This window comes from Schistocerca cancellata, chromosome 1 (assembly GCF_023864275.1).
Source record: "Schistocerca cancellata isolate TAMUIC-IGC-003103 chromosome 1, iqSchCanc2.1, whole genome shotgun sequence".
Classification (NCBI taxonomy): domain Eukaryota; kingdom Metazoa; phylum Arthropoda; class Insecta; order Orthoptera; family Acrididae; genus Schistocerca; species Schistocerca cancellata.
The window spans coordinates 937516236-937533931 of NC_064626.1; the positions used below are offsets into that span (position 1 = coordinate 937516236).

Sequence of the window (17696 nt, forward strand, 5' to 3'; positions counted from 1 at the left end):
TTGTTTGCAAAAGCACGCAAAAATAATTTGTGAACAATGTCTTTCTGTAGAGGGCAATCAGTAAAAATAGACATGCTTTGATTAGTTCAATAATTTATTTGTATCTATAATAAAATCAATTTTTAAAAGAATTTCATGTACTTCTCCACTACAAAATGTCAAATATTTCTGTTAATTTGAAAGTGTAATTAGCCTGGTGTTCACTTCTGTATTTGTAAAATCTGTAACAATAAAGGTAACTGCAATTTAAAATAAAAACAAAAGAAAAAGAACCTGTAAACAAACCAAAAACCACAAAAATCGTCGCACGTAACCACGAGATACATCGCGACTAGTGGTGTCATGAAAGTTGACGCACATGCTGGAGGGTTAAGGAGATGGCACCTGGATAGACTGACTAAACCAGAGGTTGTACAGAGTTTCAGGGAGAGCATAAGGGAACAATTGACAGGAATGGGGGAAAGAAATACAGTAGAAGAAGAATGGGAAGCTCTGAGGGATGAAGTAGTGAAGGCAGCAGAGGATCAAATAGGTAAAAAGACGAGGGCTAGTAGAAACCCTTGGGTGCCAGAAGAAATATTAAACTTAATTGATGAAAGGAGAAAATATAAAAACGCAGTAAATGAAGCAGGCTAAAAGGAATACAAACGTCTCAAAAATGAGATCGACAGGAAGTGCAAAATGGCTAAGCAGGATGGCTAGAGGACAAATGTAAGGATGTAGAGGCTTGTCTCACCAGGGGTAAGATAGATACTGCCTACAGGAAAATTAAAGAGACCTTTGGAGAAAAGAGAACCACTTGTATGAATATCAAGAGCTCAGATGGAAACCCAGTTCTAAGCAAAGAAGGGAAAGCAGTAAGGTGGAAGGGGTATATAGAGGGTCTATACAAGGGCGATGTACTTGAGGACAATATAATGGAAATGGAAGAAGATGTAGATGCAGATGAAATGGGAAATACGATACTGCGTGAAGAGTTTGACAGAGCACTGAAAGACCTGAGTCGAAACAAGGCCCCCGGAGTAGACAACATTCCATTAGAACTACTGACAGCCTTGGGAGAGCCAGTCCTGACAAAACTCTGCCATCTGGTGAGCAAGATGTATGAGACAGGTGATATACCCTCAGACTTCAAGAAGAATATAATAATTCCAATCCCAAAGAAAACAGGTGTTGACAGATGTGAAAATTACCGAACAATCAGTTTAATAAGTCACAGCTGCAAAATAATAACGCAAATTCTTTACAGACGAATGGAAAAACTGGCAGAAGCCGACCTCGGGGATGATCAGTTTGGATTCCGTAGAAAAGTTGGAACACGTGAGGCAATACTGACCTTACGACTTATCTTAGAAGCTAGATTAAGGAAAGGCAAACCTATGTTTCTAGTGTTTGTAGAATTAGAGAAAGCTTTTGAAAATGTTGACCGGAATACTCTCTTTCAAATTCTGAAGGTGGCAGGGGTAAAATACAGGGAGCGAAAGGCTATTTACATTTTGTACAGGAACCAGATGGCAGTTATAAGAGTCGAGGGACATGAAAGGGAAGCAGTGGTTGGAAAGCGAGTGAGACAGGGTTGTAGCCTCTCCCCGATGTTATTCAATCTGTATATTGAGCAAGCAGTAAAGGAAACAAAAGAAAAATTCGGAGTAGGTATTAAAATCCATGGAGAAGAAATAAAAACTTTGAGGGAATTAGATTAGGAAATGAAACACGTAATGTAGTAAAGGAGTTTTGCTATTTGGGGAGCAAAATAACTGATGATGGTTGAAGTAGAGAGGATATAAAATGTAGACTGGTAATGGCAAAGAAAGCGTTTCTGAAGAAGAAAAATTTGTTAACACCGAGTATAGATTTAAATGTCAGGAAGTCGTTTCTGAAAGTATTTGTATGAAGTGTAGCCATGTATGGAAGTGAAATATGCACAATAAATAGGTTGGACAAGAAAAGAATAGAAGCTTTTGAAATGTGGTACTACAGAAGAATGCTGAAGATTAGATGGGTAGATCACATAACTAATGAGGAGGTATTGAATAGAATTGGGGAGAAGAGGAGTTTGTGGCACAATTTGACAAGAAGTAGGGATCGGTTGGTAGGACATGTTCTGAGGCATCCAGGGATCACAAATTTAGCATTGGAGGGCAGCGTGAGGGTAAAAATTGTAGAGGGAGACCAAGAGATGAATACACTAAGCAGATTCAGAAGGATGTAGGTTGCAGTAAGTACTGGGAGATGAAGAAGCTTGCACAGGATAGAGCAGCGTGGAGAGCTGCATCAAACCAGTCTCAGGACTGAAGACCACAACAACAACAACAACAACAACAACAACGAACCAATGGAAGATTTTTGAGAAAGCTTTTAAAATGTTGAGTTCACTTGAGTGAACTTTACAAAGAGCCCACACAGCCAGCTCTGAATTGAACATATTTTTTAATAAGTCTGTATTCATTTCGAAAAGTAGTTCTCCCGCTGCCACCTTTCCCATCAACACAAAAGAATATTAAATGCAATACTAGAATGTCTTCAAAGAGATCTTTTATCTTCAGAATGGGACACCTACTAAATGGTCACAACAAGTAAAGATTAAAATACTTTCATACACTATTGTATCATGAAACTTTCTGGCTCATTAACATTGTGTGTCAGACCTGGCTCCAACCCTGGGACATTAGTCTTTTGCAAAAGGGAAAGGTCCCAGTTTCAGGTTCTGGTCTGGCATACAGTTTTAATTTGCCACGAAGTTTGAAGTCAGCACACATTCTGCTATAGAGTGAAACTTCTTTCTGATATACTGTACCATATTAAGTAAAATTCTAAAAAAAAGTACACATATCTTGTCAGAAACTGACAGATCTGATGGATACGGTGAGCAGCAATTTGTCACTATTTGTTGACAATACCGTAGTGTACAGGGAAATGTCACTGTCGAGCGACTATACTACAGGATGACAACTTGGGCATTTCCATTTGGTGTGATGAATGGCAGCTTGCTCTTTATGGGAACAAGTTAAAGAACACGAGTGTGAAAATTAATCCAGTAGTGTTCAACTGCAGCATTACTGTTGCAATGCTTTATAGTCACATCTCCAGTTAATTAGGAGAATTTCAGGAAAGTGCAGCTCATCTTTAATGGAGATGACATATGGAACACTTGTTCAACATATTCTTAAGTGCTGTTCAAGTGTTTGATATCCTTACCAAAGAAAGTTAAGAGAAACAGTACTAGCAACAGACACTGCAGACTGATTCAACTGCTATCAACATATATCTCACATAAGAACTGTGAAGGAAAGATAAAAGAAATCAAGGCTCATACAGAAGCATATAGACAGTTGTTTTTCCTTCTCTCAGTTTGTGAGTGGAATAGGAAAGGGAATTACAGGAAATGGTACAGGGTACTGACCACCATCCACCATACGGTGGGCTGTGGAGTCGTATGTAAATGTAGGTGAAATGAAACCAATACTGAATACTGTTAAAACAATGATAGGGAATGATGACAATACTTCCATTACAGAGAATGGAGCATTGTGAAGACAGTCCACATGTTGCAGATTTTTTATGATCACTTTTTGAAAATAGATAAGAAAATTGTATCAACACTTTAAAAAGAGGAAGAAGAAAAAATCTAATGGAAATTCAGTGAAATGAAAATTTCTTAAGCTTCTCAATAAAAAAATGTGAACCTACACTGGTCAATAACTACTGGCCAGTCTCACTCTTGTCCCATTATCCAAAATTTTTGAGAACATAACGTAACATAAGGTTACTGGTTGGTTGGGGATTTAGAAGTAAACAGTAAGGTGGTTAGTCTCTCGGTCAGCAGTTCATTGACCCCCCCCCCCAGAAACTTGATCGATTTATGAAATTATGAAGGAGTGATACAATTGTGCCACTGAAAGCAATATGATGCCACAGCTGAGAAACAATTTAAGGAGAAGTGAAAGTATATGGGTTGGTCTGCTTTTATCTCGGAACAAACAAGAGCTCTCCAAGGAATAATCTGATGAAAGTAGTGTCACAAACCTTATGCATGTCAAAAAAGACCGTCACTAAGATGTTGGCATTCAGAAAAAGCTTCTCACATGGCTTCTGCCAGCCCACCCACAACCTGGTTGGTTGTGGATCATCCCTCACAGAAACTGCACTGATAGGGGGCCAAAAGGTCCTGTGATTCAAGGAAACAGTATAATTGCAAGACTGCTGTCCTTTCAAGCAGTTTGCAGAGCATGTTGGTGAGGCTAATAAGTGACAGCTGTCATATATGTTGTGTCTTTGAGAGGTTTAAGATTGGGATGATGATACTATCTCACAATTGCGAATGGAAAACACCTTTTAACCACACTCTTTGCTAATGCAAGGCACATATCAATAATGTTAAACAATAAAATCGCATTAGCTGTCAAATTCATGAATAGCAGTACAAAGGAACAATGATTTTCCCATGTCAGCAACCTTCATCACGCATACACAACAGGAACCTGGACACATGGAGTCTGGACTTAGCATTAGTAATCACAAAGATGTCTAGTTGATTTATAGCCACTTCCCAAAAAATCCACTACTTAAGTTATCAATTTTTGGTCACACATTTCACAATGTTCAAGTGCCTAAACCAGAGGACCCTTATTCTCCCACATTTTTGGAATAAGTTTTATAAGCTCATTTGCTGTTTTTCTGGCATTCCATATTGATCTCTCACATTTTGACATTGCACACTGATCCCTCTTGGAACATGTATTCTGTACAATTCCTCTTAAGTTAGATGTCATGTGCTACATTAATGTAGAAACACATATGGACATGAAATAATGCTTGTACTGACAGGCCTTTTGCATAATATCACTTAAGGATCCCGTATTAAGCTGTTGAGTTGTAACACTGTGTAATTCATATTATTTAACCCTGGTAAGTTTATTTCCCCTTCTATCCTAGTTGATGTAGCTTCCCAATAATGTACTGGGAACCTTTTCTTAATCATCTGTTCCTCAGTCCCTCTATGTTGGGACATATGATGTACTTAATTATACATTGTACTCAGAATTTGGCACATTAGTTATGTTTCAGGAGATTTTTGTCACAGGTTACATTCTTTACCTTATGGTCATGCAATCGCTATTAAACAGGAAGTACATTGTGATGTGCTTCTAAAGGGTGGTGCAGATAATAGCAGCCCGTGTAAATATAAAGGAAATGCAGTGAAATTAAGAAACAAAGAGCTGAACTGGAATTACCATTTATCGTGAAAAATACATTCATAGACAATGCTGAAAGTGACCCCCCGCAACATCAATACATGTGCACGTCTAAGCACATTCAGATACACCCGGCGTAAATTTCAGATATCGATGGCAGCCACTTCACAGCTGATGATCTCTTTCAGTTCCTGTATTGTATGCAGATTTGTTTCATATACCTTGTTCTTCCAGTATCCCCACATGAAAAAATCAAATGTTGTCAGATCCAGAGAACATGGTAGCCATAAATGTTTGCTGACAATTCATTCCTCAGTGCAGACATCATAAACTCGTTCCAGGGATACATGTGGTTTGTTGCCCATCTTGCTGGAAGAAGCAGTACTGTCTCTCTTAATCAGTGAGTTGAACACAAAACATGTCAGAATCACCATATATGCAACTGTGTTGAGGGTTGTGTAAAAAAAATGTCAGTCCAATGATGCGCATTCCTGTTGCACCACACCAAATGTTGATATTTTTCATCAAACAGTTGCTGCTGACACACAATGTTAGGGGTCTCCGTAGCCCTGTACATCACATTCTGTGAATTCAGGTGACAAGAAAGATGAAGACAAGAAAGATGAAGACAAGAAAGATGAAAGTATGCTTCATCACGAATAATACAATGGAAAGGGTCTAACAAACCATTGCTGATATTGTGAAAAAGCCACATGCAGTAATCTACAAACGTCTGTCATCCTCCAGTAATTGCTGCACAACTGTCTCACAGTATGGCTTCAAATTACGACTTTTCAATATCCTTTGGCAACTCCTCCTGCTTACATGCACCTGTTGGACCAATTTACATGTAGACTTCTTTGGTCTCTGAATAATTCTTCTGCAAATGTCTGCAATAACTTCTGATGTGCAAACTGAAGGACTTCTTTGTTGTTTTACATTTTGCACAGATCTATAGATGCACCAACTGTGTCAGACTCTGCATTGCTCTTTTTGCTGGTAGTTCTCTATCCAGATACTTGACCCCAAAAAATTTGTGAGCTGCCTTAACTGAATCTGTTTTCACATATGCCTCCACAATTTCAATTCTTTCTTCTACCAAGAAAGTAATTTTGCAGACCGCAAAGAGAAACTAACTTTACTGAGGAAAGAAACTGAAATGCCGACAGAAGAATGCTGACAATCAATTACTGCATAAAACTGTCCTCTGTTGTAGCTTTTACTCTATTTCAGAAGTCTAAATATTGCATTCACATTCAAAGGGGAGGCAGGCTACTTGTAACTGCATCAACCTGTACATTAATCATTAATTCTATTTTTAAAAATCCACTTTTTTTATTTTCCTTTAATTTTTTTTGGATAACCGATGCTTGTGATTTTTTTTTTACAAATATTTCTTATGACTGTACTGTAATTCTTGTAATTGTGGTTGTTTCTTATCTTAAAATTATCTATGTGTGTCATGATTTATACTGACTGAACATATTTGTGATGTTATCTTTGAGGCTAAAATTAGCTTGGCTACTCATGCTAGGTTCAGACTACACATGTCCAGTTTCCTGTTGTGTGGGGCTGATAGAGGTTGTTGATGTGGGAAAGTTACTATTCTTCTGTATTACTATTCATGAATCTGGCAGCTAATGAGACTTAATGGTTCAAGATTATTGGCATGCAATTTGCATGAGCTCATTTATGCAATCCCCAACAATCAGTCCTTCCTTCTCATCCCTTCCAGCAAGTCTCTCCTGAACCATGGTTATGGGTGACTTTCCTGAAATCTACCCCTTTTCCTAGACCTCTCCAGGCCTTTTCCTTCACCCCTCTTCCTTGCCCTTCAACCCTTCTGCCTGAAGAAGGAGCCACTGGCTCTGAAAGCTTGTCTAATTATAACTTTCTTTTGTGTTTGTGTGTTCTGCCACCGTTTGGTGAGTGGATTTTTTTTTATCTATACAATGGAATTATTTTGTCAATTATTATTTGTTTTTTTTTTTTTTTTTTTTTTTTTTTTTTTTTTTTTTTTTTTTTTTTTTTATATTCTGAATTTAGTGTCTTTATGACACTTTGTAAATTGCGGTTTTGGTATCATTTCTATTTTCTTAACATTGATTTAGATGCCAGACAATGATCATTGACCAAAACTGGTAGCAAATTAAGAAATTGTTTTAAAGCAGCCAAATGTCATCAGCTTCCAGATAAAGCTTCGTTTCATCATGTTTCAGGTTGTCACGAGTGAAGCATAATGAAAACAGTTCTAGAAAAGGCCCAGTGTATGGGATTGTTTATTCAGACCCAAATCAGGCAAACAGGTTCAAAGGAACTTCCAAACATGGCACAGGAAGCAACTGTCCTCATCGACATTGATACACAGGTGCTACAGGAATTTTGTGCACACAGGAAGCAGGGCACATTGTGCTCAGATCGTGTGTTTCCAGTTCACTGGATTGGTAGGTGTGGTCCAATTCCCTGCCCTTCTAGTTTGCATGATATTACACCAATGGAATTCTTTCATTAGGGGTATGTCATGGTCAGAGCCTACCAAATGCCTACCAACTACTCCAGCGATTTTAAGAACGAAATTGTTGCTGCTACTGCCACAGTTAATATGGATATGTTGCGCCAAGTGTGGATGGAGCTTGAACACAGATTGGATGTTGTGCATCACCAAAAGTGCACATGTTGAAATTGAGAGAATGGCATAAAAGCTTTGTGAGGTAGTATCACAAAAGCCAAACATGGTGTGAATATCTTATACAACACATTTAAGTTGAACCATAGATTTTGAGACACATCCTGCCTTTCAAATGGATGGCAGAATCAGTCACTGTTTCAAATGTAAATTATCAAGCCGAGAAGAGAATCATCAGCAGTGAAAACAGTAAATGGTATTTTTGTTAAACACTTCACACGTTTTACCAAGAACTGTCTAACTTTAAACTTTGAAAATAAATAAAGATAGCTCATGCAATTCCTTGTCATAAAAATACTGAACACATTAATGTAGTGTACCAACAAAAATAATAAATCTGGTAGATTATACAAAGTTTTTGGATGTGCATACTGTTGAAAACTTAAACTGTAAAAACCACAAACTTGATGTTTATTGCAAGGCTTTCAATGGTGGAATACACAAATGGCCACAGGAAAACTGTCTGCGCTGAAGATGTCCAGTAACCATCTGCAGAATATGTTCTACAGCATACATAGTGTAGTCAAAAAAAAAAAAAAAAAAAAAAAAAAAAAAAAAAAAAAAAAAAAAAAAAAAAAAAAAATTTACAAGGAAAAAAGTGTAGAAACAAATTTTTATACAGTGGTAGGAGGGAGTTTCATGAACAAAATACTAAAAATTCCCAATGATGGGTTGAGTCTAGAGGGGTGCTATTTACAGGTAACTTTTTTATATTTTCCTTGAATAACAAAAACTGCGGCATCCAGAGAAAATGTTTTACAGTACAAAATTAAACTACACTAAATTTTCTACAAAAAAGGTACTATACACTTTTTTTCTCTGAGACTAATCATTTTACATTGGATGAGATGGAAAAACCACAGATTACCAAAAATAGTTTTTTGATGATATAAACTTAATTTTTACTGTTAAATGAAGTGGATTACGAACAAATATTATCCGTGTGTACATTTAAGTACAATAGAGCCATACTAAGAGAGAAATTGTGTTTTGGAGTTAGAACAGGGTGGAGAGTAGAAGCACGAAGGAAGATTGGTCAATGGATTGTAGTCATGCAATCCTCTCCTTCGTAGGTCCACAGGATGAGTTAACATCATATGGAATACAGATATGAATTACCAGCAGTGCTAGCACCAAAAACACACATGGACAGAATCTACATAAATCTCTGGACATTGTTCTAAACTGCTAGAGGGGAAACTTATTCTTTATCATTCCATACAAAAGCTGTAGCGTTCTTCCATGAAAAGCAGCATTCCCCACCACAAGCGCGGCTCGCTGTCAGTTTACAGACAGACTATACTTCTCCAGCATTTTCTGTCCAGTTCTCTTATATAAGAAGACAAAATAACTTCGCTGAATTCATGTTTATATAGTGGAATTATTTTCATTTTATTAAATGAGTATTTATTTGCAGTTATGTGAGCTTTTATTAAAATATGTTCCTACAAACAACAGCTGAGAAGTGTAAAATTTGTAATACGATGTTGTCAGAAATCTTTCTAGTGTTGGCAGGAAAGGAATTGAAAAGGTAAATATGGCAACTTCCTGATGTCTATCGTTGACAGCATATTGTCAAGCTGTGTAACTGTGTTGTAAGTCACCTGATGGTGAGTTAATGAGTGACCAGAAAGTTACTGCACGTCTCTCAACATTAATTGTGTTACTGGTAGACTGCATAAATCTCCTCCAGTCAGAAATGACACATCTTGTAGGGTGGACTGCAGTGACTAGAGCCACTTACTACACTTCCACAGCATATCTTCCACAATGCATGTGAATGTCTGATGCAATGAGACTGATCATGTTCATATCTAGAACAGTAATTTGCTGCAATGCAATGTTCAATGTACACTGAAATGTCTGAACTTTAACGACACCTAGGTGACCTGCTTCTGTTACAGAGGAACCTCTTGAGATGTTGGGAAGGCTGATGCTGGCATGATGGATTTGATATCCCTTATACCGTGAGAAGTATTCCAGCGAATGATGGTGGAGATAATGAAATCGACATTGTTGAATATGTATCGACACCACATTACACTTGGGATATGCTCTCCAGTGTGGTATACAGCTGCTAAGTCCAGCTCTTGACTTACTGAATAACTAAAAATAAATACTAATTTCATAAACTGAAAATAACTACACTATATAAAGCTCAGTGAAGTTATTTTGACTATCCACATAATACAGCTGGAAAGGAAATGCTGAGGAGGCATAGTTTGTCTGTAAACTGAAAAGTAGCAGCACTCATGGAGGAGGAAATTACCTGATGCAGAAGAATGTCAGAGCTGCTGCACGAGACGAATAAGAACAATGTGCAGAGATTTACAAAGATTCTGTCCACATGTGTTTTTTGCATTAGTATTATTAGTAACTCATATCTGTTTGCCATGTAGTGTCGATGTACTTTGTGGAAAATAAACACCCTCCTCCATGACCCTTCCCACCCCACCCCCGGCATGTCTGTGCACTGTTGCTAGTTCTTCATCAGGTCACTGCAGAGGGTCAGTATAACTTTGTGGAACAGCCTATAGTTGCTTCTTGAGATTAGTGGGTAAATAGAGTGGGGAATTGTCTGCTTACTCCTCAGTTTGTGGCACTATAAAAGAGGGAATTGCATGACCACAATCTGGTCACCTATCTTGCAACACAATTTATCCCTACTAAAGCTCACATGATACACACATTTAATATTTGTTCTCAACCCACTTCATTTAACAGTAAATAGTAATTTTATACCATTAAAACACCATTTTTAATAGCCTGTGATTTTTCCATCCCCTGCAACACGTTAACTGTTAGGAGCTTTTTTGTAGAAAATTTAATGCAGTTTATTCTTTTACTGGAAAACATTTTTGTTAGAAGCTAGTTGTTTGAGTTATTCAAGAAAAACAATTTAGATCCTCCCACACAGTACTTCTTTCCCTAAACTCCAAGCTCAAAACTTACTCTCCATCATATCTTCTCATACCATTATGTTCCTATATTTAACCTATCAGTGCTTGGACCACTCCCATATACTTCCTCTATTGGCATATTTTTCGAATTTTATATTGTTTGTTTATTTGTTCTCCCTCAGTATTAGCCCCCTGTCTCCTCTTTGAACTTGTTTTTCACATATATATATATATATATATATATATATATATATATATATATATATATATATATATCCCCTTTTTTCTCCTTCTCTCTCTCCTATACCAAATAGCTCTTTTTCTCATACTTTACTTCTCACTCCACTCATTTCTATCATCTCTGAATTCAATCATAAACATTTCATACTGCTTTACTACCTGTGACCCACTCTTGACACCTTCCCCTTATATTTTGCCTCCCCTTCTGCTCATAAATATTTGCCTCTCTCAGTCTGGTTTTCACTATCTTTCCATTCAACACTACACATAACGAAGTATGAACTGAAAGTCAAATGTATAATGACTCAATATTGTCTCATGAGATTATTTAGCTGCACACAGAAACAAATGTAGATTAAAAAGACCAATAAATGACCATCACACTAATAGAAAGGTACTATAGATTCTTCAGGAAACAATGTGAAATGGGAGTGAATGAGAATGTGGTCAAATAATTACAACTCACAAGAATTATTTAATAAAAAGGACAGTTACAATTCACCATATAGCGAAGATACTGAGTTGCAGAAAGGCACAACAAAAGACTGCTGGAAAGTTAGCTTTCGGCCAACAAGGTCTTTGTCAAAAATAGACGATATACACACATGCACATGCAACAGCAACTCTCATACACACGACCACAGTTTCTAGCAGCTGAAGCCAGACTGCGAGCAGCAGGGCATTATGGGAGAGGCAACCGGGTGGGGGTAGAGAGAAGGCTGAAGCAGGGAGGGGGAAGATAGCAGGCTAGGGGTGGGGGATGGTAAAGTGCTGTTGGGAGCGTGCAGGAATGACAACCTCTTATCATGCCCTGAAATGAGAAATGTCCTACCCACTATCCTTCCCACTCCTCCCACAGTGGTGTTCCTCCGCCCACCGAATGTGCACAATATCCTCGTGCATCCCGACACAACCCTTGCTCCCAACCCCTTGCTTGATGGCTCATATCCCTGTAATAGACCTAGGTGCAAGACCTGTCCCAAGCATCCTCCCATCACCACCTACTCCAGTCCTGTCACAAACATCACCTATCCCATAAAAGGCAGGGTTACCTGTGAAACCAGTCATGTGATCTGAATGCTAAGCTGCAGCTGCTGAGCTGCACTGTACGTAGGCTTGGCAACCAACAAGCTGTCCATCCACATGAATGGCTACTGAAAACTGTGGCCACAAAACAACTGGGCCACTCTGTCACTGAGCACACTGCCCAACAAGATTTCCTTCATTTCAATGGCTGTTTCACAGCCTGTGCCATCTGGATCTTCCCACCAACACCAGATTTTCTGAATTGTGCAGGTGGGGACTTTCCCTGCAATATGTTATATGTTCCCGAAGCCCTCCTGGCATCAACCTTCATACCCATCTACAACCCCTCCCTGTTCCCATTCCAGCACTGCACAGCCCTCTCTTCCACCAACACATCCATTTTTTGTTTTACTTCTCTCCTTTCCCCCTAACCACACCTCCCCCTCTCCCCCCCACCTCTCCCCTGCCCTTAGCTGCGCCACTCTCCGCCTTGTCCCTGCTTGCTCTCAACAGCACTTCCCCACCCCCCACCCCTACCCTGCCACCCCTCCCCGCCTCAGCCTCCTCCTTACCCCCACCCAAATGGCTCTCCCATAATGCCCTGTTGCATGCAGTCTGGTTACAGCTGCCAGAGACTGTGGTCGTGTGTGTGAATTGTGTTTGCGTCAGTGTGCGCTGTACCACAGCACGTTATAATGAGATGACATTTGTTGCAGTAAGGCATGCAGCCGTTTGGTATGATGGCTGCAGGAGCGCTATGTTTTCTTTGTCGCTTTACTCACAGCGCAGCTGACCCTGCCTGCCATGAGAACTGCATAGTGTAACAGTCAGTCGATCCGAAGATTCATACCCTCTACGAATCTAAATAATCCATATTAGTTATTATCCGATTTTGTTCAAATTTGGTACACAGCCTTTTGTTATTAATGGAAAGATGCTGTCAAGATTTCCGGAGATAGAGAAAATTACCTAAAAGCCCTAAAACCAATGCTTGTTTTTTAAAACCAAGCCAGGAATAAATACAGATTGACTTTCATTATCATTTGAAGCCATTACAAATTTATCAGTGCACAAAATCAATTAATTAGAATAGAGAAAATTACCTAAAAGCCCTAAAACCAATGCTTGTTTTTTAAAACCAAGCCAGGAATAAATACAGATTGACTTTCATTATCATTTGAAGCCATTACAAATTTATCAGTGCACAAAATCAATTAATTAGAACTTTCTATTCAAAACTGTCATCACTGTGCATTACGAAATACAAAAATCGGTCAAAATTATGATTAGATTATATTTTGTTGTGTGAGTGTGTAAGAATGATGGGGACACATGCCTTTTTCATAAAACCTTGCACAAATAGACCGTGGGAAAGTTATGGTGCAACCATGGCCCAGATGACTTATGTCGGTGTGAGCTTGCTTTTGTATAAAAGCAGCCAGAATAAAAGTTAGAGGCAGAATAAGTTTATTTATCAATTTGAAGAATAATTCGTACTTCGCTTATTTTCATTAAACAGTATACCAAAAATTGAAGGTTTGATGATGTTAATTACTATCAGATTATTGAATGGATAAGGCAAGTTTTACCATGAGAATGATCTGGAAAAAACATTCTGATTGGTCACTTATATCAACAGCCAATCAGAATTAAACTGTTCCCATGCAAATACAGTGGAGTGGGCAGTGAGAAGAATAGTTCAAGAAAGTCGCTTGCTAACCAGTCTACGGATAACACCATGTTAGATAGCTCCATAAAAATGCTCCGAAAATTGAAGAAATAGTGAGTTAATTGCGATTTGAATACATTGTGACTGAAGCTACTGGAGTTGCGAACAATTTAAGAAAGTTTGCTGTTTCTAAATTAAATAGTTTGAGAGCTATGAGCATGTGAACTTGCTGGTCGTAGTAACAATTCCATGTGGCATGTTTCATGCTCTGTACGGAATACTTTGGCAAGCACTTCTTTCGAAGAAGACCATTGAAATGACTGAATGTTTAACTCGTGAATAGTTGTGGGGCGGTACCTGGTAGAACATGAAAATTAGTCGGGTTGGGCTTGCAAAAATTCTGGCTGCTTTTTGAGTGAAACTATGTTGTACAGACAGTGAACTTTGAATCAGAGCATTACCATATTAAATACGGACTTGATAGCCATTTCATGTGTTTCCATATGAATAAAAAGCAGATTTAATCTAATTTTAAATGCTATCTGCAAGTAGACTGCATCCTCCGCAACGCCAGATTTGTTTAAAAATGAACTTTCACAAACTGACTTTCAACTCGAGTTACACGGCCTCTGTGTGGTAGGTATTAGGCAGTGGTTTCATCAACGCTACTTTACAATGCCTAGCACGTATCTGCTACTACAGAGTGAAGGGACATCGGAAAGAAGCATATCGAGTTAGGTGGACTTTCGATACGTGAAAGAGAATGCAGACCACCGGCCCCGCCACAGCGCGTGTGTGTATGTTATCTATTTTTGACAAAGACCTCGTTGACTGAAAGCTAACTTTCTGACAGTCTTTTTGTTGTGCCTTCCTATGACTCATCATCTCTGCTATATGGTGAGTAGCAACTATCCTTTTCATTATGTTGTTACATTCCATCCTGGATTTTCCATTACCAGAAGAATTAATTGATAGCCCCAACAGCAGAAACCCATCTAAATCAGCCGAAACACAATTCTAAGTAACAATGACTTTGTGTAGAAGCAACATAATTAATACGCAGTCAATGCACTGATGAAATAAACATTACTACCAAAACAGCATATATACTTAAATACTTTTAAAGAAAACTATAGTTGGAGTCACGTATGATGGCGGTCGAGTTTAGGCTTGTTCTGTGGACCTACATAATGTATCTCTGACAGCCAATGAGTGTTCCGTATGAGATATTCACTTTGCAGTGGTGTGTGCGCTGGTATGAAACTTCCTGGCAGATTAAAACTGTGTGCCGGACCAAGACTCGAACTCGGGACCTTTGGTACGGAGGAGAGCTTCTGTAAAATTTGGAAGGTAGGAGATGGTACTGGCGGAAGTAAAGCTGTGAGGACGGGGCGTGAGTCGTGCTTGGGTAGCTCAGTTGGTAGAGCACTTGCCCGCGAAAGGCAAAGGTCCCGAGTTCGACTCTTGGTCCGGCACACAGTTTTAATCTGCCAAGAAGTTTCAGTGTTCAGTATGTTCTGCTGTGAGCATTAAATGTGACTGTAGAGAGTTGTTTGGTGAATTTCAATTCCATTTGTTGTGAGTTGTCACTGCTGATTATGGTGGAAATTGTTAAATTCTGCGTAAGTAAGTGAGAGACATAATTTACAAGATATACTCTTTCCTCAAGCAGAAAGCACGCACATGTGTGTACTGCAACTGTCACTTGTAATTGTCAATAATGCAATACCTGTCCGTACCTCAACATGCACGAACCGCCATTGTTCGTGGATCAGACTATAACAAGTTAGGAGGCATATTTAAACAATACATAAAATATTGTTGATCTGAATGATATATGTACCCACATTTGAACAGTGTTCCAAGTAAGATTGCTTTTTCCAGAGGAAATGGCCAACCAAAGTATTAACAATATGCCAATGCAGGAAAGGAAAGCTTATATTTTAGTCGCTAGCACAGCCGAAGAGGGCTTACACCCCCCCCCCCCCCCCCCTCTCTCTCTCTCTCTCTCTCTCTCTCTCTCTCTCTCTCTCTCTTTTTAAACTGAACCTCTAATATAGCCAGGTAAACCATTTAAAATGTTAACAAAACATTCAAGCATAATCATTGTACACATTTTACTCCAATATAATGAAACAAGTCAAGCTGATACTCACGCATCACTAAATATTGGTTTTCGACGTTTTCTTTTGTCAGCAATTGGACGACCATCATCATCTACAATGAAATCATCCTCATCTGAATAGTCACCCTCTTCATCTTCTTCTTCATCAACACGCTCTGTTTCAACCCTTCCTCTTTCTGAGGCTCTCTCCTCTTCCTTATAATAGGAGAACAACATAGAAAGTAAGTTTACAGTTCAGAGCAGACAACATGATTCACTGCTATCTTTAACTTACCCACGATATCCAGTTTTGTGTCCCAGAGAAATGCGTTAAGTGAAAGCTCTTGGTGACAATGTTATTTCTACCTGTTTCTGTTTGAGATAAACACCACAATTTGGTGCTGACACTTTTATAATGTGTCATATCACTACAGCTGAGAAACATATACTTTCTAAAGATATAATACTTTGTGAGTGCTGAAACATCACCAACACCATCAACATCTAAAAATCTTAAATGGGTTCCCCTTGCATTTATATTACTTTTAAAAGATTTACGTGAAATGAGGACAAGACATTCAAATGATGGATGAATACCACATAGCAGTGGGCTCTTACAGAAAGGTTAGCAGCCCTGGGAGAACAAATACAACCACACGGTTCTTATCAAAACTACTATTGCCCATTTTTTAAGTTCTGGTCTAGGATTACATTTCAACTGGTACTTTAAGAAATGCATGACTTTTTGGATTATGAAATATGCTGTGGCATGTGCCTACCAGTATCTCCAATATTTAGTAGTGCTTTAAATAAGAAATGAGAGACCCAAGAATACTATGGAAAAACATTAAATATCCATAATTATTAGTCCTGAAGGGCCTTGTCTGTAAAGCTACTAGAATAATTAAAAAGTACTCTCACTGCTGTAGTGAAGATGAGCACACTAAGCAATTTTCCACGTTACGAATGGAAGAAACACCTTTGGGTGTTAAACTAATGGTTTTCCATTAGTTCAACAATTGGTTAACAAAACCATTCAACAAATGAGCAAAAATTTTTGTGTAACGTGATTTTGACCATTATCATCTAAGGAAAAAATGTTGAAGTAACGAAACAGGAGGGTGCTACTAAAATTTTAGCAGCATCTGCAAATTTGCTTCCTATCTAACTCCAACAGAAAACTGATTTTGTTAACAAATCTGGTCACTGAAAATGGGAAAATTGCTGCTTAACCTGACACTTTCAGAAATACTTTAATTTCAACCACAAATGTAGCATAATATTGATTTGAAATGACTAAAAAATAAAAATAAGATCATCTTCATTCAACAATTTTTTTTTACAAGACTGTAGTATGTCTGCAGTAACTACACTGGTAGAAAAAAATCGCAACACCAAAAATTAATTGATATAGCGTAATGCAATTTTGGGAATTTTTGTCTTAACATATTTAAGTGAGACCACCGGTTATTATAAGTGTAAGATTAGCCATTGAAAATTTGAAATGCTGGTACATTAATCACCGGTGTAACTGCTATTGGTCAATATAGGGATGGTTAATGCTGTTTGTGGATGACGCTGGAGTTGTCATCCACATCCGGGACGTTAAGTGCCCGATCTGGTGACTGCGCAGGCCAAGGCAACATTTCAACACACTGTAGAGCATGCTGGGTTACAACAGCGGTGAGTGGGTGAGCGTTATCCAGTTGTAAAACACTCTGGAATTCTGTGCATAAATGGCAGAACAACAGGTCGAATCACCAGATTGACACATAAATTTGCAGTCAGAGTAGATGGGGAAGGAGGAGATTAGTGTTTGATGTCCAGCCAACAACAAGGTCATTAGAGACTGAGCACAACCTCAGATCACAGAAGG

At 38.5% G+C, this 17696-nt stretch overlaps 1 protein-coding gene across 1 annotated transcript in view; it reads right to left on the reverse strand.

The window, feature by feature from the left end:
* The window catches only part of LOC126191473 (transcription elongation factor SPT6), a 169841-nt gene that overhangs the window by 122983 nt on the left and 29162 nt on the right, over positions 1-17696 (reverse strand). The window contains exon 5 of the mRNA XM_049932355.1: positions 15873-16036. Coding sequence (XP_049788312.1) covers positions 15873-16036 — 164 coding nt within the window. The remainder of the gene's footprint in view (positions 1-15872; positions 16037-17696) is intronic.